The following is a 26,357-nucleotide window of genomic DNA, read 5'->3' as shown; positions in this document are numbered from 1 at the left end:
GCCACAGGGAAGAAAATGAATGAAATTGCCACTCAGATAATCAATCAATATTTTCCAAGAGAAAAAGAAACAAATGAATGAACAAACAAACAAAAAATCCCTCGTACACGGAAAACTAAAAAGACAAGCTCATGGTATACTGAGATAAAAAACATGAATGGAGGGGAAGTCCCATCTTTTAGCATCATAACAAAGAAGTCCAAGAGAGAAGAGCTATGCCATCCTTGCAGTGTCTTCAAATGATAAAATCATGTGCAAGTCAAATTCTGCAGGAGAGTACACCTGTTTTGTCATAAACCTGGAAGTAAGCGCAGAGAATTTCCTGCTTTGCTCTTGGAAACCCTGTCATTTCTCATCTAAAGAGCACATGGGAGGCTTGTTTCCCTTCTCTCTAGTCTTATGTGGGATTTAGTTGAGGTATGTACAAAATTTTCCAGGCTCTTTACACCAGAAGTCTTTGACCAAGTTCCAGCTAACTCCCTTCATTTAAAATGCTTCCCCTCCTGTATCTGTTTGGAGTTTGCTGAGGTTTTTCCCTGACTGTTCCTGGAGAATCTAGAGAGTGCCTGGTCATGCCTTGTGATCTGGCACAGACTGGTGTGGAGTCATCTGGCAGAAGAGTTATCCATCACCTTTAGACTTGTAGAGACTGTCATTTTTAAATGGGATTTTTTTCCAAAATCACTGGAGACTTTCATTGGAATATTTTTTCCCCCATGCTGGATGATTGAAACAGAAATATGATGTTCCCACACATGCTCAAATAAAATCATCTGCCTTATACCTCCTCCTGAGCCTTCATGAAATGACACATCTTATGGGAAGCACATGAAATAATATTTTGGCATTTATTCTTGACCTGAATTCAGTTGTTGTATGAAAAGAGCTGAGAGTCAACAGCTTTGCTGAACTGTCAAAAAAACCCACAAACCAATCAACCAACCAACCAACCAACCAACCAACCAACCAACCAAGCAACCAAAAACCCCTACTGCAAAAACACAACCAAGAAACCATTGTCTCTAATGCCCAATATGCAGGCACGGGCCTCCTTCAGTCATTGTTAGTGAGTTGCATTTTTTTCTGAAAGACATGTACAGCACCTCCATTCTTTAGCATTTGTCACAAAATTTTAACATGGTTACAAGGATGCTAGAAAATCCTTTCCTTCTCATCTCTGTCTCCATATCACTGGTAAAGAAATCCAACTGACCAGTACCCTTTTTAACTGAAAGGCAAGACAAAGAATAATGATAAATCTAAACCAACCTAAAACATCAAAAACCAACCAAACAAATGCCACTGCCACATCCATAGTTCTTACCCCAGAAGGGGTAAGTGGCAAAAGAGGATTTAAATACCGCCATTCATATTAGAAGAAACTTGCTCAAACACTATTTCAGCTGTATGTAGCTAATGGAAGAGAAAAAAAGAGGGAATGATATACTAAATGAACTGTTAAATAATGCACATTAAACAAACACTGTAACCAGCTTCACACAGAGACTGGCAGTCTGAAAAGAGGGCACATTTAAGCAAGCCAAAATGCAGGAAAAAAAAAAATCAAAAGATCTGCTGCATATTTTTTCCAGTTTATTTTTCCCTTTTTTCCTCTCTTCACTAACAGTTTTTAAGAGGCCAAAGATATTCAAAGTGAAATGTCACCATTCTTACAAACTTAAATAAACTATTTATTAGAGGTAGACTAAGTACTCTGGAGAAATTTATTTGCCCTGGCAATAACATTTACAAATGACCTATGAAATATTATGACATTGTACTAGTAGCGCTGCAGTTTGCCTGTGAGGATTTAGTTCCAATCAGCAAGTGCACTGAGAAGAGGGAAATATTTCTGTGTAATGCCAGTGAAGTGTGCAGGCAACACCTGGGAGAAGATGAAAAGGCCGTAAGTACAGTCTTTCCTTTGACACTGGCGATGAAGAAACAGAAGCAATAAATAAATACATCATGCAGCTCAAAAAGAAATGAAGTCATTTTTATGGTCCACATCAACTGAGTCTCTGCTGCTTGTAGCAGAGAGGTCTGCAGTGCACTGAAAAAGGGACCCAAGTTCCTCAGCCACAGGATGGTAAGGCTGCAAGAGTTACCAGAGGGGGAACACAGGTACCTGTTGAACAGAGGGTGTCACTGGCTACTCTACCTTTTTTTTTGACCAATGTACCAAGGCAGGAACATCAACAGAAACCCAGCAATTATTCATTAATGGTTTGGGGGTGGAGGGTGGGGAAGGTTTAGAAGTAAAATACATGTGTGCAGACAAATGTGTAAAATTCAGATTATTTAGTGCTAATAAACACTACACTTGAAAACTTCTACTAAATGACACAGAAGGCAAAATCTATTTTGCTGTAAGCCTTTGTTTGTTTGCTTTCTGTTTTAAAAGATGGCTCATGTTGTTGATGAGATATAAGAAAGAGTAATAAAAAATATCAGAAAACAGCTTATATCTTCATCTTTATTCTTACTCAAGAAGAAGCTAAAAGTTGTAGCTGTGGCACAAACACAAATATCTCCTTGGGATTTAGACACAGAAACTACCATTTGTAACATCAACAGATGTCATGCAGAACATATATTTCCAAACATCAACTCACTGAAATGATAAAAATAAAGTCATTCCTTTTATGCTTCATTTGATTTACATATAATTTATTAGCTAACTTCCTATGTTGCACTATTCTGCATTATACTATCTCCCCATAAAACCTGCATTACTTTGTATAAATTCTATTCTACAGTACTAGCCTAGCAATTATTGTGAATGCTTATGTGTTCATTCCAAGCTTTCACTGTAGGTAAACCATGCAGGATGAGATTCTTAGTTTTCAGATGAATACCAACGTTCAAAGATACATTCAGTAAAATTCTACTCAGAATTCTTTACAAGAGCACGATGGTTGAATACAGAGAAAAGAAACAAAAGAAAATAACTTGAATGGCACTTGTATGACACATAAAAACTTTCTTTTTAAAATACCAAATTTGGTATGTATACACTCCACAATAATATATATCTAAAAGATTATATGTAAAGAAAGCTGGACAAGAAAGTACCTGTAAAGTGGATGCTTGATTCTATTCTTTCCCTCTTTTAACATGTTTGTCTTATTCTAGCTCCACTGTGATAATGCTGCAGAGGCATAAGACTGACACAGTGATACAAAAAGCCCACAAACCCCAGACCCTTTGATACTTCTAGTATAGGCTGTTAGACTAGTGCAGTAGACTTCAGTGCAGTAGAATTAAAACAAGATGTTTTTAAGTTTCCTTGATGCTTCATTTTTGACCTGGATTTTTTTTTTTTTTTTTTTGAACTGACCTATCATTTTTTTTCTGTGCACAAAATTTCAACGTACAAAAACTAGAAAACACTGCTGAGATGTGGTTAGGTGCAGGTCCCAACAGTGTGCAGAACATGGGGTGTATCATGATTTTCATCTTGACAAGTACATCAAGCCTTAGCTCCTCTAGGGAGTGGCCCTGGGTAGGAACCTCTACAAACTTGGCCCAGGTTTCCTGTTTATAACCGAATAAGGTGTCTTTTGCCTAGTTTGCAAAACAAGCACAGAACTACCCCTTGCTCATTTTTAACATGCACTTCCCAGTCACACTTGTCACACTGCACAGCTATCTGCTCTTGTGTGGTTATTTGTCAGTTCTATGTGACCATAAGGAAGTGGGTACAGATGAATTTTTTTCTCCCCAGAAAAAATGACCAGTGAAAACGCAGAAAACAAAGTAGGAGACCACAGTGGCTAAGGTAGCAAACCAGACATTCAGAATCATGGGACTGCCATGAGGAGGGCCACAAAAATTATCGGAGGGATGGCATACCTATCCTGTGAGGACAGGCTGAGAGAGTTGGGGTTGTTCAGCCTGGAGAAGAGAAGGCTCCAGGAAGACTTTATTGTGGCCTTTCAGTACTTAAAAGGGGCCTATAAGAAAGATGGGGACAGACGTTTTAGTAGGGCCTGTTATGATAAGACAAGGGGTAATGGTTTTAAACTAAAGGAAGGGAGATTCAGGCTAGACAGGAGGAACACATTTTTTACAACAAGGTTAGTAAAATACTGGCACAGGTTGCCCAGAGAGGTGGTAGATGCCCCATCTCTGGAGACATTCAAGGCCAGACTGGACAGGGCTCCGAGCAACCTGATCTTGCTGAAGATGTTCCTGCTCATGGCAGGGTGTTGGACTTTGAAAGTCTCTTCCAACCCAAACTGTTCTATGATTCTATGCCTACAAAATTTCACTTGCATTCTTCTTATTTGGCTCCTTGCCTTTAAGCACTTGTGCTAAACCCCTGCGAGCAGTTAGGATTTTCTCTGCATAAGGTCTAGACACTGTCATGTAACCACAAATCAAACCACAGAATAACCCTCTGAGCTGGGCTTGGAGGAAAGCACCAGCTGAGGAAGAGATGTGCGATGAATCGCTAAACTATTCAGCGCCATGTACCTGCAGCCCCAGAGTGGAAGGCTTTGCAGCAATGCTGCCATCTGCCCACACCCAGTACTCGTGAAGATTGCCCATGGGAAGACACCAGCCACATGCTTTTGAACACCAGCATCATCCATATTTCAGAGGTGCAGCTGCTGAGTTCCAGCTACCTGAAGATGCCTCCTGGCAGGTGAGACCTGTGTGCCAAGCCGTGTGCTGGGGATGAAACAGGGAGCAAATATGATATGGGGGGAGAGAGGGAGGGAAAGGGGAAAGTGCTGCCCAGTATGACCCCAAGCAGCAGCATACCTGCACCTGCAGTGCAGGACTATGGTCTTTTTCCTGCTGCTTGATGTCCAGTGCAGATACCAGTGGTCAGTGATTTACAGATCAGACTGGTGGGTCAAATCTGGCACCTGAAACTCAGCAGAAGGCTCAACAGTCACATAAACAACGAGACTCAGGCCAGGCTAGAGGGGAACATGAGGTGAGGTTTCCAGAGTCCACCTGAAGGTGTGTGAGACTTAAGAGGTCTCTCCCTAGCCCAGAGCAAGGGACAGTCAGTAAAGGAGCAAATGTCTAAAGTACAGGCTAAATAAAAGGCTAAATAAATTTCAACGGATCAATGGTAATCCCCTCTCAACTTTACGTGATAAAATTGTGTCCCTTGATTTCCTTATTTTCTTCTTTACTCTCCCCTCCTCACCCCATTAATCTTAACTTGCTGCATAGCACCTTTCACATCTTTGTACTGGGGCTGTGTGCAGCTAGGAGGTGCATGTGTGCTGTTACAATGAAGAAGTGAAAAAGAATCATAAATGTAGGCTGATCTATTAAAAGGTGCAATACAAGATATATTTTGTTCATTCCTGAATCCAACTTGGTCCACTCTGCCTGCTTATTCTAGTTAAATGCACATGTCAACATATAAAAAGTTATTTCAGACTGCAGCATTTCATTACCCGTGCCAAGCCAAATGAACACAGGAATAGCAACAGTACACACGCCAAGGAAAATGAACTTTTTTTTCCTCCTACTGTGACATTTTTGGAGGCAGCCAATTATACATTAAAAAATCATGAATGAGCAGTGTAATTTTGGAGCCATAACTTAAAGTGAAGTATTCCTTTAAATATTAAATTAATATAATCATGACATTTTAACAGTTTTTCATAGTTCTGCATTCTTCTATGAGGACTCATTCAAAGTAAACCTATGTGCTATATAAAAAGACCACAATAATCTTTTCCCACTAGTAAAATTGCTACTCTTATGAGTGTTACATATATAGGAGTTTTTACATACATAAACAGAATGTGGTCACTTGTGGGATCTGTAGATTACATTGGGGACATATTAAGGGAGTAATGCATACACACCAAATTTGTTGGCATGTTTTACGGTGTCTAGATTTTTCTATCCTGTGCTATTTTGTACATTTCCTGCCCTGACATAAATGACCTCATTAACAAGAAATTCTAATAAGTATTCATAGGGGTTTTTTTATTTCAAAATCCAAACTTTACTGGCTACGGTTTACTTCTATTTTGTGACCTCCCTGTGTATGTATGGCCTTGAAGGAAAAGGAGAGAGAAGGGGAAAAAATACAAAATGAAACAAAATTTGCTCACACAAGGGAGTTTTCTGCTGAATGACGTAACCAGCCTGAGCTACTGTCAGCCTGCCCAACCATCTAGAAAAATTAAGTAAATGCAGAAAAGATATTTTGGGGCTTGAAAATTACCTTCTAAATACAAGCAGTTTATTTTTGCCAAAGAAGTAAACCACACAGCAGCATATGGACTACTCTATTCCCTACATATCAAGGTAGTGTTAGCTTTATAGCAGTTCCTGTCACCATTCAGTATCTTACTCCCCAAGCAGAAATGTTTCACCACAGGATCAGGAGTCTATTTGCAATCCCAATTCAAGGTAAAACTTCACTGGGACTCTAGGATCTGACCCACTTGCAGTGATTCCTACAGTAACAGTTACCCTGTAGCTGGGGCTGGAAATAAATGTTGTTCTCAACATTGGAAACACTGTGTTTTTGTTTTGTTTTTTACTCTGGATAGTGAGTTCGGAACATGGTACAGAAGGAGAGCTGAGAGTACATGGTAAAAGCTCTAGTCAAATCCATTAACAGTATTCAGTATTTATGGTGCACTGGAAGTGCTTTCTAGACTTCAAAAAATGGAGGTTGAAATGCATAAAATGTAAAAGATAGCCAGAAAAAAAAAGATGCAGATGCAAAAATACAAAACATAAATCAGAGCTATATATATGTATACACAGCCATACAACTGCACACCCAGTCAACATATATACAAGAACTACACCAAAAACCAAAAAAATTGACTAAGGTAGAGTTGTGCAAGGCTGTGGGACCAGGCTCAAATGAAATCTGGCCTGAAGCACGATTTGGAGGTCAAGCTCCCAAAATCTCTAAGACAATCTAGTTTGTTTGCAGTTACTAAATCCAGCAAGATTTACTCCATGTTTCACCTCCATCCTGCTCTGTAAAACTACCATTTTCCCAACCTCATGTTCCTGACCAGACCTCATCCTGCAGGCATCTCCCCAGCCTCACAGCTGCCTTCTCCCACACTGCACACACGCTGCTACCCTGGGGCAGTTGCCCACTGTACTAATTTAATGATGAGGGTGAATGGACAGGTCAGAGCTAAGGGGGGCCCAGAAATGCATATCCTCAGGGTATTAGCGTGGTCTTGTCTACCTAGCCACTCATTTCTGATGATGGATATCCCATTTATATGGTAATCATACTTATAAATTTGGCTTTACAGTAAGCATACCCTTTGGATATAGTCCTTCTGACCTTCAAAAAATGGGTTTGAAGTGGCTTGACTAGACTAATTTCAGGTATGTGTGGTGCTGCTTGGTGCTTCAGTTTCTGGGTACTCATCAAGGATCACTTTCCTTCTGTGGTACTACAGATTTTTGAAACAAGAGCAGAGAAGACAACTATTTCTTCTGTTTGACTGCAAATACTGAGGCAAACTGAACACTGCACAAAGTTGTTAATGCTCTTTGCATGGCACCCACTCAGTCTTGTGACAGCTTACAGGTTTAGCCTTTCACAGGCAAGACGACTTGCTGCTTGTGGCTTCAGAAACTCTCCAGATAACACACAGCAACAAGTTGTGCAAAGCACATAAATGTTGTGGCCACTAAGCACCTTGAAAGTCAGTAACAAAACTAACACTAATAGGCAGCTCATGGGAAGGCAGAGGAGGAAATTTAAAAACGGTTGATGTGTTTTGAGTTGCTGCAAAAGAACACGGGCTTCTGCTGCCTCCTAGGGTATGTCCTCATGGCAGTGCCTGTTGCTTGGCAGATACCTGAGCTCACGTTAAACTTCCCAAGTGCGGTGCAGTTGGCAATGTGCTTATGGTGGTAGAGAGGCCAGGGTGCTCTACTTCTGAGCATTTACTTGGCCTTTCAGCTGGCTTTTCTGCCTCCCCTGGGCAGTGTGTAGCAATATATATGTGTCTGCTAGAGCTATTTACAATCGGTACAACCAGGCTGTCTTAAAAAGCCTGTCATTTTAAATACACACTATATATTTTATGTTCATCCTGTTCCTCTTTAGCATTTTGAGGCTTGAGGATGCCTTCATTTCATGCATATCTCCACTGCAAGGGCTAGAAATGAACAATTTTAAGAATTCTCACATAATTGCATGTCTCCAAATACTGAAGCCTTCAAAAACACACAGAGTAGTAGGAGACTTGTGATATGATCACAGAGGTGATGGCCTGCACTTTCTGCTCCTGAAGAGGCAGGGAAGCTGTGTGAGCCAGATCCTGGCTCCAGGTAGATATCTGATCAGGAATTTAACCTGACCTAGCAGCAGAGAGCATGGCTCTGTACCAGTCTACATTTTAAATTACACTGTTTGACCACTTTCCATACTTGTTAAACTTGCTTTACACATCATTGCTGTACGTTTCACCTCTTCAAAAACCAGTCCTTTTCATGTCAGTCATAGCTTCCTATTTTTGTTAGTATTTTGCAGAAGAGAAAATATACAGAATTTTCAGTTCTTCTAGTTGTCAGGTTTTGCGAACACAGGCCCAAGACACTGCCGTGTTCCATATGTGAACTTTAACTGTGGGCTGCAGGTCTCATAAACAAACACGGACCTGCCAGTTCTGTACTTGGTGATGCCCTTAAACATGAGCAAAGCCTGCCAGCACCTTTTTAGTGATTGTTTCTTCATCTACGTGCTACACGATATACTAGGGAAGCATGCTAGACCCACAGTAGAGATGGTGGGGTGCTGGAGTGCCTAAACAATCTCCTGAGGTCACACAGAATGGCTGGGGTTGGAAGGGATGTCTGGATATCATCTAGTCCAATCCAGCTGCTAAAGCAGGTTCACCCAGAGCAGATCACACAGGAATGTGTCCAGGTGGGTTTTGAATGTCTCCAGAGAAGGAGACTCCACAACCTTTCTGGGCAGCCTGTTTCCAGTATTCTGTCACCCTCAAAATAAAGAAGTTCCCCCTCATGTTTAGATGGAACCTCCTATGCTTCAGTCTCTGCCCTCCAAGCTGTATAATCATGTGATCCCAAGATATTTTATGGCACCATAACCATAGAGCTGAGAACACTGTCTGTGATCTCATGTGACAGCAGAAAGTCTACTGAACCAGCAGAGATAGGCATTATAAGGTCAAAGAAAGATTAAAGGAGAAATGTTTAGGATCACTCAGTCCAGAGAAGGGCACGGGACTCTTAAGAAAGAAGTATTTGAGACTAAAAGGAATACTTCTAGATGCTGAGTGACACAGTTTTGGACAAGGTATTTATATGTCTCTCTGTAGGATAGTATCTGAGTACCTTACAGTAAGTGAAGCAGCAAAGTATCATTTTATAGTGGGGGGAGACTAAGTCCTGTTTGCATTTGCACGGAGGTTCTCTGGCAGAGCACCCCATGTTTCTGAAGCTGGGGCTCCATGCCTGAGCCAACAGACTGGGCTTCCTTTCTTTCAGTCTGCTCACAGTCATAACCATTGCACACAAAACCACTTTAGCCTGCAGAAAAACACTTGCTGACAATGAAAAAGCAAAATTCTTCAAGTACAAGACCATGAATAAATCCCCTAGATAATCTACTGAGTGATTTAGTATTATTCAATTGTATTCTGACATTGCATAAAAATGCACTCAAGGACCAAACTTGTAATAAAGTGAGCACTGTATGTGCATGATCGGAAGAGATCTGATGTACTCTACACCACCTCACCTCCTCAAACACAGAACCCAGTCCCCTTTTCCTGGTCTCGAAGGACTGCAGTGTGTAACAGACACATTAACTAACATGTGTTTTACTGAAACACCCCAGAACACAGCACTGAAATCAAAGCCAAACTTCTAAACAAGAAAAATATGAATATAATTTAGCAAAATTACTTACTAGTAGGAAAAGTAATTACTTTGTAGAAGTCAATAAGTGTTACTGATCTGCTCACTATTTTCCTGCTACATAAAATGTAAAGCTATGTCTTGCAAGTAACTATCTGGTGGCAAATATAGGGAGAAAAGAGTTTTTCAGTTTCTTCATATCTCTCTCCCTTACTTTGTAAGACTTTATGAAGTCCTTTACATGAATTTACTGTTGACTGAAAATTTTCTTCCCTAGGTACAGCTAACATGTCAGGACAGGTTGCCACAGCACTCCAGTTTACCTTTTTGTTTGTTTGGTTGGTTTGTTTTGTTTTTGCTTTGTTTGGTTTTGTTTTTTGTTTTACAGAGCTGTGTCATCCTGTAGCTTGCCTTGTACAGCACTATTCTTCCTACTGTTTATTATGTATAATCCATTGCAAACACACAGAGGCTAGTTATAGCAATTTAGACTCAATTTATTCTTCTAGTCTATCCCTTAGCATCCCATCCTGGCCATCAGCAGCAACAGAATTGCTCCAGGATTAAACAGATGCTTGCTCTGACTCAGCATCACAGTTCTTGCACGAGACACAAATCCAGCTGCTAGTCCAGTAACCATCTGAATAATAAAAATCTGGGATTTTCCAGTGTACTTCCCCCGATCAAGAGGAATTAGAGGTCAATACTACCCAGCATTCAAATAATATTAAAACTGCCCTTTAAATTACTGATCTGAAAAATGCAGTAGGTGAAAACAACACAGTAATTCTAAAATAAGGAACTGTAAAGGAAAATTACTCTTTTTCCTACAGGAAAATTTCTCTATGTTCTCTGCGAATTCTTCGTGATGCTGAAATGTCTTCCATTCAGAAATGGAAAGAAATAATAAATTGTAAACAAATGAATTAGAAACAAATCAGTTCAACTCAAATGCTCAGAAAAATCAGGGCATTTCATCCCAATTCTGATTTTTAGAAAGTCACTCTGAAGTAGAGAATTATAAATACTTTTTTTCAGTATATGATTCAAAATACAGTTCCATATAACATGATGCCTCTTCAAAAATGTTCCATTTAGAAACAAATTGTCATTTTCAGATGGAGAAACATTCCAAAGGAAAACTGTTGACTTGTCTGTAGGAAAGAAAACACTTGCAACATACAGCCATAGCCCAGCTAAGAGCAACAAAAAAATCTGTTCTTGAAAATAGCTTTCTAAATTCAATTGTTTAACATCAACAACAGTTTGAGGCAATAGAAACTGTTCAAATGAAATTTACTTTCATCTGAAAATAACATTTTTTTAAAAGCTGTTAATAACAAAACACATATTTAATGATTTTTTTTTCTTTTTAATATTTGAACAGGGTAAAAAAATTATTGAAATGCTTCATTTTTCACATTTCTAAATTAAGGCATTTTGTTTTGGGTACGAGGATGACCAATTATTTAGAACTTTATGTTAATTTAGAATAACTTACTAAAGTTTCAAAAGGTAGAAGCAAAATACTTATAGCTGATCTGATTTCTGTTATTCTTTGGAAGTTCAGGTCAAAGCTTTTTGTGGGAAGATTTAACATCATAAAAAATTGTTAAGATCTCCAAAATTCTCCTGAGGTAAAAATATATTTTTTTCACCCAACAATAGTAAATAAAATGCTTCATCAGCAAAAGAACTAACAGAGCTTTGTTTCCTCTGCATTTGTGCCTGGAATTTCTGGCACCTGGGAATAGCAGTGCTCACACTGCAGGCTTTTCTTCCGGGAGCAGAGGGATTAACTGTGTCTGTCCTCTACCCAACCACTTATTTTCTCTAAAACTTATAGGAAATCCACACCTCTGAGCTCACGACCCCTTTCTCAATTTTTTTCTCATGAGTTGTGATGCTCAGAAGGCTCTAGTGGAGAACAGGAAGAAATGGACAGGCTCCCTCAACCACAGCCTTTGTGGTCAATGTCGATATTTCCAGGACCTTTTCTGTGCAGGTTAAACAGCTGGGGCACATCGATATGGGTTAGATTTCCAACATCGTAACAGCCTGTGAAACATTCCCTTTCCCAAAGGCTCAGTTATTTAACAGCACCCCTAAATCACTTTATTTTTTCTGTCCTCCTTGGTAGTCACAGTTAATCTGTGTGCTCACCTCAAGGAGCATTAGTGTAGAGTAGTACAGCATTTCTCCTGTTTTCTTATTAAATGTAAGGTAGCTGTAAATCGATTTCAGGCTGCTACACAGCATATGGCTGTGAGCTCCTGCCTTCCCCCACACCAGCATGCTCCAAGGTGTCATGGCCAGCATTTGTTGGGCAGTTTTGGTTCCACCAGGACAGTTCCAGCCAAGAGAACAGAAAAGTAACTAGATTGCACCAATTGCCTAATCACAGCAATCCTTGAGATGGTTATAAATGAGATCAAACTATTTGAGCTGGATGCTAATCAACAGTCAGTGCAATCACTTGGGAGCAGACACTGCCATCTGCACGCTCATTTATTTGGCTTTGGAATTATTTAACATTTGATTTATGATGGTGAATTGCATCCTGGCAAGTGTTCATGATGTGAAACTCTTTGCTCCCTCACTCATTAAAAATCAGGGCCTGATCCATGTGAAAGCCTCCTGCTGAGTTCATGATGTTTTGGATCAGGCCTCTGGGTCTCAAGACTGGCAGATAATATTCCATTTCTGTCCAATTTTCTTGCTCAAATTTAGAAGGAGCTCAAGTGTTTTCCATCAACATTTTTATGTTTACTTTTGGGAGAATCTTCACAGTGGGTCAGGTTACTGTGATATAGAAAGGATGACCCACACTGACATATAAATTTTCCAGAAAATCTCAGCCTGAGGCAGATATATGCCTTGGAAAATTTCAGCCCAGATGGCTAAAGTTTGGCAAAGATGTAAGCAACTGAAAATAGAGTTTTATGATGGAAAGTGCTGTACAACCTTAATATCAGGAGGGTGCTACCAAGCACCATATATGACAAGAACCACACGGAAGAATTCAGGCAGGATTATTTCAGATATGCTTCAGAATATATGATCTATATATTTTTTCCTTTTGCTTGAAAGACACATCAGAGTTAGCTTTTATATTTGCCAAATCCTTCAGACATTACCACCACAACCAGACAGCTCAAAACAAGCCTTTTCCTCTCAATCATATTAAGCAAGGTTTATCTGAGAATAAAACCATTCCAGATAATCAGAAGAAGTCCAGGGTGCAACAGTTCCTGTCTGCATTGAGAAGTCAGCTAGCAAATAGAAAAGCTCTGCAGCTCAGATCTAAGCTGTTAAATCAGCATTACTTAGTTTTCAGATTGAAAATGTGTCTTGATGTTTCAGTACAAGAAAGTATGCACAACTTCAGTTCCATGGTACCTTAAATCTCCAGCATACCACAAAGATTCACTCAGACGAAATAGATGAAAAACCTTATTTCACTCAGATTAATTTTGAACTCTTTGGGTTTCCATTTCTAGTTTTACCTTATCTTTGTTAATTCACTCCTATTGAGCAGAACATGACATGATATATTAGATTTGAATGGCAAGGTTTTGGTAGTAAGGGAGCTACAAGGGTGGCTTCTGTGAGAGGCTGCTAGAAGCTTCTCCTTGGTCTGATAGAGACAATGCCAGATGGCTCCAAGATGGAACCCTCACTGGCCAAGGCCAAGCACATCTGCGATGGTGGTAGCATCACCAGGATAACACAGTTAAGAAGGGGGAAAAAAATGCGCACTTGCAGCCAGAGGAAGGAGTGAAAACATGTGAGAGACACAATTCTGCAGACACCCAGGTCAGTAAAGAAGTGGGAGGAGGTGCTCCAGGCACCAGAGCAGAGATTCCCCTGCAGCCCATGGTGCAGACCATGGTGGGGCTGGCTGTCCCCCTGCAGCCCATAGAGGTCCATGCTGGAGCAGAGCTCCACCTGCAGCCCATGGAGGTCCACACCAGAGTAGGTGGATGCCCAAAGGAGGCTGTGACCTCGTGGGAAGCCCATGATGGAGCAGGCTCCTGGCAGGACCTGTGGCCCCATAGAGAGAGGAACCCAGGCTGCATCAGGTTTGCTGGCAGGACTTGTGACCCTGTGGCAAGGACCCACACTGGAGCAGTCTGCTCCAGGAGGGTTACACTCTATGGAAGGGACCCACACTGGAGCACTTAATGAAGAACTGCAGCCTGTGAGAGGGACTCATGTTGGAGAAGTTTATGGAGGACTGTCTGCCATGGGAGGGACCCAACACTGGAGCAGGGAAGTGTGTGAGGAGGAAGGAGCAGCAGAGACAACATGCAATGAACTGATGTAATCCTCTATTCCTCATTCCCCTGCACTGCTTAGGGGGAGGAGGTAGGGAATTTGGTAGTAAAGTTATGCTTGGGAAGAAGGGAGGGATGAGGTGGAGGTGTTTTAAGATTTAGCTTTTGTTTTCTTACTATACTACACTCATTCAATGGGTGTTAAAACAATTTTCCCAAACTTGAGTCTGTTTTGCTCGTGACTGTAACTGGTGAGTGATCTCCCCCTGTCCTTATCCTGACTCATGAATCTTTTGCTGCATTTTCTCTGCCCTGTCCTTCTGAGTAGGGGAGTGACAGAGCTGCTTTGCTGGGCACCTGGCAACCAGCCAGGGCCAACCCACAATGCATGAGCTGGAATTGTGTTTAAAGCCATGTAAGAAATTTGCATTTTACACCTGCATAAATCCTGACTAACTTCACTGGCATAAATGAAAGCAGAATTTGGCTTGAAGCATTTTTTTTTTTTTTTTTTAATTAGGCAATAGCAGAATCAATGGATTTGTGCTGGACTGCTATGGAGTAAATGAGACCAGACTTTGACTGTGATTTCTAGCATTCCATTCCAAATACACATTCACAGTGTCTTTCCATGTGAACCTCTTGTCCATCTCCTTGAACTGAATGTGGCATGCTCCAAGAACATGTACAACAAGCAATACACCTTCTTCACAAGACATACTAGTAACTGTAAGTCACATAAGCTATGTTAATTATTGACTCACACACATTTGTCCTGAGAAGATACACTCAAAAAATCAGCAGTGTTCAAGCATATTAGCAAACCATAAACGGCCAGGATGCCATGTATTTTCTATTTACAACAAAGAACGGCAGTATGTCTCAACTGCTTTCAAGAACTATCAGCCTGTTCTAGTAGCTAGGAAAATCCACATAACACCTATTTGCAAAAAGCGTTTTGAAAAGCTTTATATTACGGAATGGCTCAGTCTTTAAGGAACTGGGGTAAACAACCCCCACACACCTTTGTGCCAAAATATGTTTTTGTTAACCAATGCATTTGCTGGGTTTATTTCAGACATATCATTGAAACCTCAAAAATCTAGCACACTCATTTTGCAACTGACTCATTGTGCACGAATTTTTAGCTTTTCCCCTTATTTTATTTTAATGCAGTTCAGTGTTGCTCATCACCACCCCCATCCCCCCAAATTAGAGGTTTATAATGGAAATTCTGAGAAGGCATTCACTATGGTGGTACTTGCAGGCACTGTCATGATAAATAATTTACTATTTGATGACTCCTGATGTAATCACAGCAGGGGTCAGATTCACAAACATCCATTTCTCCATTGTTATCTAGAAGGAATAAGATGATAGGGAAATATCACTTTTCTCTGAACCCATCTTTTTAGCTCCTAGCTGTAAAATGAGTGTTTAAATCAGTAAAGAAAGAGTTTACCACCACAATCCAACCTCTACATTTGTTTGTGTTGGATGACACTTTTGTTCTGGCTCATGTTACTCAGATGGATAGAGCTCAGAAGGGTTCTGCTTTACTGCCCTGTTTTCCCTTAGTGTTTCTGCATTTTTTAAATGCTACCAAATGGTTGCTTTTGGCTTCTAGCATTATCACATGTTGTCTATAAGTATGGAAATAGTTACGGTAATATGCACGTAAATCATAACTGTAAATACCACATAAAGAAGACTGCCATATAATTATAAAAATACCTAATAGATTTATTTTTCAAAGACAACACAGCTGTCCCTTCTAACCTTTCATTCGTAGATTCTTTTCTCTCCTGTTTTTATTTATAGGTTGTCGTGCAGTTTGACACAGCACACCACAATTTTTGTTTCTAATTTTGAAAAGAAAAGAAGACAAAAAATAATCATTTCATCATAACGAAGCATTAGTTTACAATTTTGAACAGAAACTAATGCCAGCTCTAGAACATCATCTTGGAACTGATCTCCCTTTAAATGCATTTCAAAAGAATCTGTCAATGGCTACATACCACAATTTAAAATTAAACCCTGCCATCAAACTAGAGAAAGGGTCGGCCAAACGGCACACATCATGTGTCGGGAAAGAAGCCGCATTCTTTCTCTAAATATCTCAGTGTTTTAATGAAAAGAACCACAATACATTATTACACTCACCACAACAAAATAAGCTTTTTGTGCCCTATTCAGGGAAAAACAGGTTGAAAAATGTTATGCATAAACTTACATTATGCATCACACAGTGTTAATGAAAGGAGTAAATCCTTGCACAACACTAATGTTGCCAAAAGAGTTTTATATGTTGTCTGGAAATTGCCACCATGCACTTTATCCCTTTCCAGTCAGCTTTACAATGCTTAGAAGCAAAGTGATACAAGTGTATTTCCACTTGCTGTATGCTGGACTCACACAGTACTTCATTCTACACAAACTTGTTCTTACTTACTTCTTCCTTGTTACCTTAAGCATACATACGGAGTGCAGATGGTCATGAAAGAGAGGCTGCAGACAACACTGCTCATGCCATGTGAATGGAAGGCTGTTATCTTTGAATCTTCAAAACATTTTTGCCTCAAAGCTTTCATTTATCACTAAGCAACCACTTCAGAGATCCGTGCCTATGTCTTCTACACAGCAAATCCCACATTTTAACTCAAATAGTAGTGAACCTCTAAAGGGAATAAAGTTCAACTTAGCCATCAGAATTACACACTCCTCTCTCCCTCTCCCTCTCAAAATTTATAAAAAGAATAATTATGCTTTATGTAGAACAATGTGCAGCTCTGAATGCATGAATTACATTCTGAGTTCCTTTAGAAGAAACAACTAAACCAAATGAACTGGAAAATGCTGTTGGGAAAGATCAGTCTGGGCTAGAGGTATACTAATAGCTTATTGATTCAGATTTGTAAGTAGGTGAAATGTTCAAATACACACTGCATTTATACCAATCTACACCAACTGGTCTTTGTCCAAAAATGTGTCATTTTATCAGATGTGTCACTCAGCTGGGAGGCTGCCATGACTATACTGGGTGACTGAATGTTAAAATAATTTCTCCAGGGAGAAGAGACTGATCCCAAAGGTTTTCTAGTTCCAAGGGGGAGATCATTTTTCACCACCAGCTGGAGCCTGATGTCAGACATGCCCTTGCTTCAGTTATTCTCCTCAGAGGTTGAAACCCAGCTTGTCCTTCCTGACACCAATATTGTTTCACATTCGGGCAAATGGCAGCTACTACACAGTGAACTATTAAAGCAGGAGAGCCCATGAGACATGGGAAAATAGTTTAGGGGAAGCGGTTTGACAGCAGGATGTGGTTGTTTCTATTGTCCTATTAAAATAGAGATATCTGGGAAGCTTAACTTTGTTTTCACTATGTAAACACATATCTTTTAACCTAGCATGACAAAAAGATGCAAATAAAAAAACCAACAATAACAAAAACCAAAAAGAAAAAAATAAAAACCAACAAACCCAAAGAAACCAATACAACACCAAAACCCCAAACAAGCCAACACAATAAATATTTTCCCTTTTCATGCACTGTGTCTACTTTCTTGGCAGGAATATGAGAATGAAGCCCTGTACACCTAAAAGAAGGCTAATTGGTACTGAAACAACAAATGCCTGGGGTTCCATCAGACTTTCATGTTTTATTTTACATTTGTACTTTGGTCTGAGAACAAAAAGGAAGCTACAATGGCTGAATGTCTTTTATAAAGCCATCTTATGACAGTATCTTGACATATTTTTGTTCCCTTCTATTCATTTTCTCCAGAACAATGATAGAAATCACCAGTTCCTATACAACATGCGGTCAGCTAAAGCACTACAGTTTAATTCTTCAAACAAAATAGCAGCTTGGACTTGCCCACACTAATGGTTTGAGCTTGTGACAACTATATTTATATCATGCTTATATGATTTTTATTATACCATGCTTAAATGTTGTTCCAAGAACACTGTTGTGAATCCCTGCTACAGACTGGTTACCACACGCTCACGTTAGACATTTAATATTTAACATGAGAAGACAAAACCACGTTGCTTTATCATCTCCAAGTATTTACATTGAGGTAGTATTGATAAAAATTATAACTTTTTTGAAACAGCTAGAGTTTGGTTTTGTAACTGGTTTAAGCTGTAAATACTGAGCATAAACGGATATCCGCTGCAGAGACCTCTGACTGCAGCATTTACTGCGTACATTGGCATCTCTTGTAATGTTCCTCTCCTTACACCATGACACCTCTGCAGTACTTAAAAGCATGGAGAAGCTAGTTGAGGCTTTGAAATAAAAAGTTGTCAAATCCACAGCATACTGTGTTAAAGCTGCACCAATGCCAGACATTAATAACTTTCTGATCTCTCTTCTTCATAAATATGGAGCAAGCAGGAGACCATGAAGAACTGCTTCTGGAAGTATTTACAACACTAGTAGTATTTCTCACACAAAGTTACCTAACTGTTATTGCAGATACTTTCATTGCTACATTTTCATACCTGTATTGTGGATTTCTCTATATATGCATATTCAGAAATCTGAATGAACTAGTGGTGTGAGTTTACAGATTATACAGTGGCTAGAGAGCAATATGTCTCTTTTGAAGTGAATTAAGCTATTCTGAATGAAAGCCATTTTCACTTTGAATGGGACTGTCTGAGCAAGGGACCAATCCACTTTAAAAGTTGAGATAATTTGTCTTTATCTGTGAAGCAGATTCTCTGACAGTGTCACAAAAAGCTAAATGCCAAAGAAAACCTGTCCTTTGACATCACAGCATCACGTATTTCCAATTTTATTCTAGCAATGATCATTAGATATTAAGCAAGTGAGGGTGGAATTGTATTTGTTTAATTTCAATTTCTGCTTTTTGGCAAGATGCACAATTCCTCTTAAGATTAATGAAAGATTTCCTTTCTGGCTCACTTCCCCATAAAAAGAAAATGAAAAGAAAATTTGCATGACAAATTTGAGTAAGACAAGTATAAAAATAGGCACTGGATGTGTTAAATTCAAATGGATTTTTGTCTCAGCTGTTACATCATGCCACATACCAAAGCTACTGCACTGCCACTGTCCGCAGAAAGCACACTGTTCTAGGGACACCAGTCTTCAGGGGTAGGTAAGAGACCTAATCAGAAAACCACTAGAGAAATAGATTATTAGTTTTAAGCAAACTTGTACTTTTGTTATCACTTGAGTGGGAAAAGCTCTTGAGGATGTTTGGAATAAGTCTAAAACAATAGAACCTCACTGAGATTTGGCCTTCAGTCACACTTCTAAGTAACTCTACCTAATAATAAAGATGAACATAATATTGGAAGAAGACAGGGAGGGAGGGGCAAAGTCGATGTAAAGACAACTGCACAGGGGAAAAACGCAGTAAACATTAAAGAACCTCAAGGTTATTAACAGAGATATCAACTGTTGCTATTTACAAAGGCTCCTGATACTAGCTGTTCTGTTTAACTCAACAATTCTGGTATGACAGACACCTTGTCAGTTCACAGGACATATTTACAAGATGTGTGATTTGGCTTCAATATGGATGTAGTCCCTTTTAAAATCAAGAACCAAGTCTGTATGGCAGCTAAACAGTTAATGCTGAACAACATGCACATGATACTTCATCAACTCCCTTACAAAAATTAGGATATTACTCTTTATTACAGTGCCCTGTAATTCTAAAGTAAATCATGCCAAGATACTATCTTACATGTCTGTAGATCAGATATCATTATTCGGAAAAAAAAAAAAAAAAGCTTTCATGCACTTACCTTATCCTCTAGCCGGATCAGTCTGGCTCCGACAGTATAGTATCCTTTGTCTACCCCTTTTTCTAAATAAAAGAAGAATAAAGATGGGACATTCACTACACTGAAAATAAACTCAAACTAAGAATTGTATCCATGGTATTTAAAGCAAAAAAAAAGAAGCTAGTAAAATGCTAGGGTACTATAAATAACATGAACATAATAAGAAGGAATTTCTTTATAGTGTTCAGAAGTCAGGGAGTAGTTGGAGAGAAGGAAGTTAGTTTGTCTAACTGACAAGATTAAGTCAGTCTAAAGGGCAACCTTGGTGGAGGTAGTCTGTGGACATGAAGGACTACAAATACTGTCCAGAGTAACTTGATTCCTTACTAAATTATCTCAATTAACTGCATGTAGTTAGATGGAATAGGCATGCTCCTTAGGCAAAACCCCATTTTGAATATCCTTCAAATGCACAATGTACACTTTCTATACATAGAGAAAACAGATTTCAGCTGAGGTTGTAGATGTAAGAGGCAGCACTGTCCAGAAGCGGCATAGACTTAAGTCTTATCTCCTCTCTGCAAATGAGAAAGGAGAAATGTTTCATCAGAGAACATGGAGGAGTAAATACCATACAGAGAGAAAATTCAAAGTTTGCTCAAGGACACCTTGTGGGGACAGAAAATAAATGACACAGCTTGACTCATACATGTGTGCTGTTCATTCATTAGTTCACAACCACAGAAATCTCTTAAAATATAAGTGTTGGAGGCTCAAGTTTATCTCTGTATTCATCTCTGCCTAAAATGAAATAATTGACTTTTTAGTCTACTTTCTAGTTAGTAAATTCGTAGACACTTATCGTCTTTCAAAGTATTTACCAGAAAAAACTTGCCTTTGGGGATTTCTATATTGGGGTGTGATTTGAACATCAGTGGGTAGGTAGGGTTTTTGTTTAGGTCTAAAATCAAAAAGCCCCCCAAACCTGAAAAAATATCCCAATAAGGTTTTTTGTTTGTTTTTTAAAAAGAATAATTTCCTCACCAGCTCTAATTACATCCTTCATATGACCACCTAGATATTGCCAAACAGCCAAACCAAGTTAATAATGTTTCCTATTTTAGTTATTCTCAGATGTGGTGTGGAACAGAATAAAATAGGAAGCAGATAAGCAGTAAGAAGCTATTTCATGGCATGTGGCACTCCTATCAGATGAGGTGAAAAGAACTACATAGATGCATGTAGCTGTGTCATGTCCATCCCCTTTTTGGCATGCAGGCTGCATACGTCACAAAAGGCTGCAGTCCTTCCCATTTCTTATTAGCCTCCATTTAAATCTGCATTCAGGTCTAATTTACAAGTGTTTATCTCTAATAAGAATCATATTTAAAAGTAAATGGGGTGCGCATACAGTGTGCAGAGCATTGTGGCAAGAAGAGTGGGCAGAAGTTCAAATAACATTGCTCTAGGACACTTGATTTCTATCTCATATTTATGCTTTCTCTCTCGAGTCTTTTCATGATATATGATTTTAGACTTCATACATCAAATTATTTGCTTTTACATCATTGAAAAAATTGCATGGCTAACTATAAATCTGAAATGTCTTAGTTTTTACATTCTTTTTGCATTCGAATTTTGTCTGTTCTTTGTGTTGGTCTGCAATAAAACAGATACACCAGCTAAGAAAGCCAGTAACTGCGTATATGTGTATGTGAGAGGCACAGGCAGAAGGAAGCATGCCTGATCATCATGAAAGAATGCACAATTTTTTAAAACCAGATGAAAATACATATAGACAAATTTTAGCTCAAAAAAACAAACCCCAAACCCAAACAACCAAACAAACCAAAACAAACAATCAAACCAAACACACAAAAAAACCCATTCCAAACCAACCCAACCCAACCAAAACCTTGAAACAAGGTTATATCACACTGTTGGTATCTAGCACACTGTTGGTATGTTACAAACCCATCATTTTATATATTTAGACTTGAATCAGATAAAACACTAGTATACAAGCAATATGCATTATACTTCAGGAGACTGAATATTTCTTGGGTCATCTAGTCAATTTCTCATCTTTATTAATAAATAATTTCTTCCCTGAAGGTCTTTGCCTTGCTGAGTATAGGTACTATACTACTTTCAAAATAACATGATCCTGGACTTATTTCCCATCATTTTCACAAAATATGACCCATCTCTTTCCAGTGAACAACAAGAGATGGCTCTTGTAAGAAAAAATTAAAGCTTTTAGGTATTCCCCACACCAGCTGAGAAAACATGAAAGGCCATCCCCAACTCTTTCCCCAAGTGGATGCACATGATATAAATGACATATTACTCATTATTCAAGTTTGTTTTCTTTTACAAAAAAACAGTAATTACCATCTCAAACAAGTAAGATGAAAAGAACCAACCAAATGAGGGACAGTACTATAATCTTAATTTTTTACCCAATTAGTGTGCTCTGTCTCATCGTACTATACCAAGCTTTTAAGAATTTGGATAGAAAAAATACTTATGGGGAACATTATGACAGTGAATGAATTGCAGACAGATGGTCTGAAAATTGTAAAAGCTGGAAATGATCTACTCTGCTTTACAGAGTAAGAGTCCTTCCTTGATTTTAACTTATATGGAATATAGAAAGAAGTATGCTAACTCAAAAATTTTAAAATTTATCTGAAAACCATTATTTATTTTTTTTAAAGCAGAAAATGAGGAATTTGAGCATACTAACACCTAGGATACAGCAGATCGCTAAAGATATCTCAAAACATCAGTGAGTTATAACAAGTTTAGTACTGGGACTGTAGAAAACAGGATAGTGCAAGAGACACCACTACCTTCTTTTCTCTACCACAATGCAACTACAACATTTGGGACCTGTATTTGTTCCAGTTCTATAAAAGATCTATGTAGGGAAAACTGTGATGAGCTTATGGCAAGGTATTGATTCTTAGGTTTATAAACCAGGTGTGCTTCTGAAAATGCAGGTCAGGATTGCCCTTTTAAACCAAGAAGCCATGAAATAGCAAATAACATAGTTGCCTTAGGCATTGTGACTTTTGACTTGAGTCTCTTTTCTTGTCAGTCAGAGCCAATTGACAGCTAGAATACATTAAAAAGAGGTATGACATAGTCCTAGATCAGTTGCTAGTGATTTCTCTTAGACAGCCTAAAGAAAATAGAAATAGTAAACTACCAAAATCTCTTACTTTAGAAGGCTACAATGCAACACAGAAATCTCTGTGATAAAGCTAACTGTTTCATGATGAAGGTTCAAGAGTATACACTGAAAGTAGAAATCTCTAGCTTTTACAAGTTGCAAAAATCTGGCTGCTAGCAGTAACTTGCCAGGTTAAAGATGTGCAATCACCTTTCAAGAAAGAAAACAACCACAAAAAAAAGGTCCATCTGCCTACCTGCTTCATTTATGCAACCTCTGAGATGACACAACTTGCTCAAGTGGCTCATGAGGAACAACATAACCAAGTTGTTAGAGAGAAGCCATATACACTGAATCTGGTATGAACTACATCACACTCCTGTCCTTCCTCTAGAAGGTGCTGATGGCAGGACTTAGACACACTTTCATTATACTATGTATAAAAAAGTTAATATACCAAATTCAAAACAAAATGCAAGTTTCTTTATTAGCTTTTTATTAAGGATGGAATTCATAACTGTTCAGAGAACCTGGATGAACAGCAAATGATCTGCAGTGATATTTCTGCTAGCTCTTTGCATTGAGATAGATCAACCCAGTAATGAAATGAACTTTCAGAGACAAGATTGTGAACATGTGACAGCTATGGAAAATGTCCTAAGTGTTTTATTTTTGACCAAGTTGCCATGGATTTTGTCTCCAGAAGGGAATAAATCAGTTCCCACAGAGATAGGGGTATCTCTCATTTCAAATATTAATCCACTTTAAAGATAAAAATTAAACTAAGCATATTCATTATGCTTTAAAAGATATTGTGACCCAATTTCCTTCTTGACAGTTGGGAAGGAAATAGCATCAGAAAGCTTAGGTGGCATTTAATGGGAAAAAGGGCAAACAATGGAACTGTCAAAATTTTACAAGAAAGCCTTTTTCTGCAGGGATTCCCACCTGTGTTATGCAGACCCAAGAGGTTCAGATGAACTGCAGATTAACATCAGTCTTTTGCGTACTTTTCTGAATCCAAACACTGGACCTTTTGTTTTACCTTGGCATTATTCTTCACCTTTGCCCCTGAAAAGCTATAGTAAAGTCTCAAAAATTGCATTCAAAAGCAATTAACTCCATCATGTGTACTAAAGGTCAAGTATTACACTCATCTTATTTATATCATTACATTAGCATCTGCCTTGTTAATTCAATAAATTTTATTAACTGTTGCCTCTATAGCAACAGTTCCAATTGTTAAGGGGTTTGTTTATTATTACAGGAATCTTCGTTAGATCTTTCAAAATTGTATTACCTGGAACACTGAGATGGGCTTCTAATGAGGCTAGGACACAGCCTGCTGAGTATACTCACGGGATTCAAGTCTTTGGAAAATGTATTCATTATATTAATGTTTTCAAGCCCACTCCTGAAACTAGGAGTTTCGAAGAAAGCTATTAAGTGCGTTGATCAAAACAAGTGAAAAGGGAGGATTCCTCACTATGTATGTGCATGTGAAAATTAAATCACAAAGATTCTTGTCACAACGTATCACAGATGTTAAAAGTTTACAGGGGAAACTAGGCAAACTTGTTGAGGACAAACCAGTTAGCACTTTGAAATATACGGAAATGATGTCAGGAAGTCTCTGATCTGCAAATGGCTGAAAGCTTACCGGAAGGTTAGAGGCTTATGCATGCCCTTTTTTTTATACATCTCCCAAAGTGCCTTGCTTTTGGCTCTGTCGGAGTCAGAACTGGTCTGACCCAGCATAGCTTTTATTCTGTTCTTGTATCGTTATCTTGTTTTAACACAGCTTTTAGTGTTTTTTATCTTTGAGAAACTAACTTGAAAAATAACAATAATTGCTTCCAATGAATTCAGATTCTGGATCTTGTGTGACGTCATTCACTTTTGTAAGGTAATAATACTATAGACACAGTGCAATTACTTCTTATAATATTATCAGAGTTGACAAGAGGGTTTCAGTAACAGCCTGATCTAAAACTCACTGAGGTCACTGGAATGACTCCCATTCATTTCAACAGGCTTGGAATAAGACCTTAAGATTCTTTGAATGGGAGTATAATAAAACAGGAAAAAAAAAAAAAAAGGAGCTGGAAAGGAAAATTCTTCTCATGTTTTTGTTCTTGGCAGTTTACTTTTCTTTGCATTGTCATTTCACTTTTGCTTGCCATCAATACAAGAATAACACATTCTGGAGGAAAGATCCCTATTGTTTACAAATGAGATTTTTAGCAGTGCCTTTGAACTGTAAAAATATCATATTGAAAATACATTTTCAATATAGAATAAGCCATCCATTCTGAGGAAAGCTCAGGAAGAACGCTTTTTCAAGAGGAGAAGGGCAATGCAAGAGTTTGTTTCCCCCCCAAACAGAGCGATACTACAACCATTCATCACTGTTCATCACTTGATTATTGGTGGGTTAGGTAATACGAGGACTAATAATCTAAGCCTAGTTTTAGTTCTGCAGACTGTTTATCTGGAACCACTTATTTTTGGATTTGTGGGAGGTTTAGATAAAATAACTACTGTATCAAGTAACTTTTGGTTTTGGTCTTGCAGACTCATAACTGAGCTTAAAAGGTTTTCCATCTCAAACAACCCTTTTCCCAGTCAGTATTTACTCAGTCAATTTGAGGGCAGATCCATATTTTTTTGCAAGAGGTATGACTTTGTAGATTTGGCATGCTGTGGAGGTAGACATCATTCTTAGCAGGGCCACCATGCTTTTGTATCTAAGAGAGCTGTCTCAAAGCAGCTATTCAGCAGTAATTTTGCAAGAAAGGACTAACAAGGGAAACGAGTTGCATGGACACAGATGCCATAATCTTCTCCAGAACATAGATTATGGATTTGCCAAATATCTCTGAAGTCCTATGATGCTCTCCCCAGTAAGACATCCATCATGAATTCTGAATATGAGGCTACGCCGACTTATCTTACCTCTGTAAGCCAGTGTTTTTTTTCCACATATTAAGTCAAAGCAATAATTTTTGATAAAAAAATGATAATGAGTGATAAAAGACATGTCAGATTTTGACTTGAACTTTTTTTCCCCCCCCCCCCCTTAATCATCTGGGGTTGCATTAGCAGCCACTGCAGGTGGTACAGCAAGTCACATGCAAAGACATGTGTACTTCCCTGTATGTCTTGAAAATCTCCTTCTTCACCCTAGGATCAGATTAATTTTTCATGGATATATCACAGCATTTTCTTACATTCAGTTGGCATTTGCTTACAATTAAACAGCATACCAGGCCTCTCTT

General features: G+C 38.7%; 1 protein-coding gene across 1 annotated transcript in view; it reads right to left on the bottom strand.

Annotated features, from left to right (window-relative positions):
- LOC309439343 (potassium voltage-gated channel subfamily KQT member 1-like) overlaps positions 1 to 26,357 on the bottom strand; it is a gene marked incomplete at its 5' end in the record, with an annotated part of 488,884 nt that overhangs the window by 183,028 nt on the left and 279,499 nt on the right. Inside the window, one exon of the mRNA XM_082051807.1 lies at positions 19,923 to 19,984. Coding sequence (XP_081907933.1) covers positions 19,923 to 19,984 — 62 coding nt within the window. The remainder of the gene's footprint in view (positions 1 to 19,922; positions 19,985 to 26,357) is intronic.

This window comes from Streptopelia decaocto (genome assembly GCF_964273445.1).
Source record: "Streptopelia decaocto genome assembly, chromosome: 1".
NCBI classification, from domain to species: domain Eukaryota; kingdom Metazoa; phylum Chordata; class Aves; order Columbiformes; family Columbidae; genus Streptopelia; species Streptopelia decaocto.
Note: the sequence above shows the minus strand (reverse complement) of the source record. Positions and strands in the feature narration are given on the sequence as shown.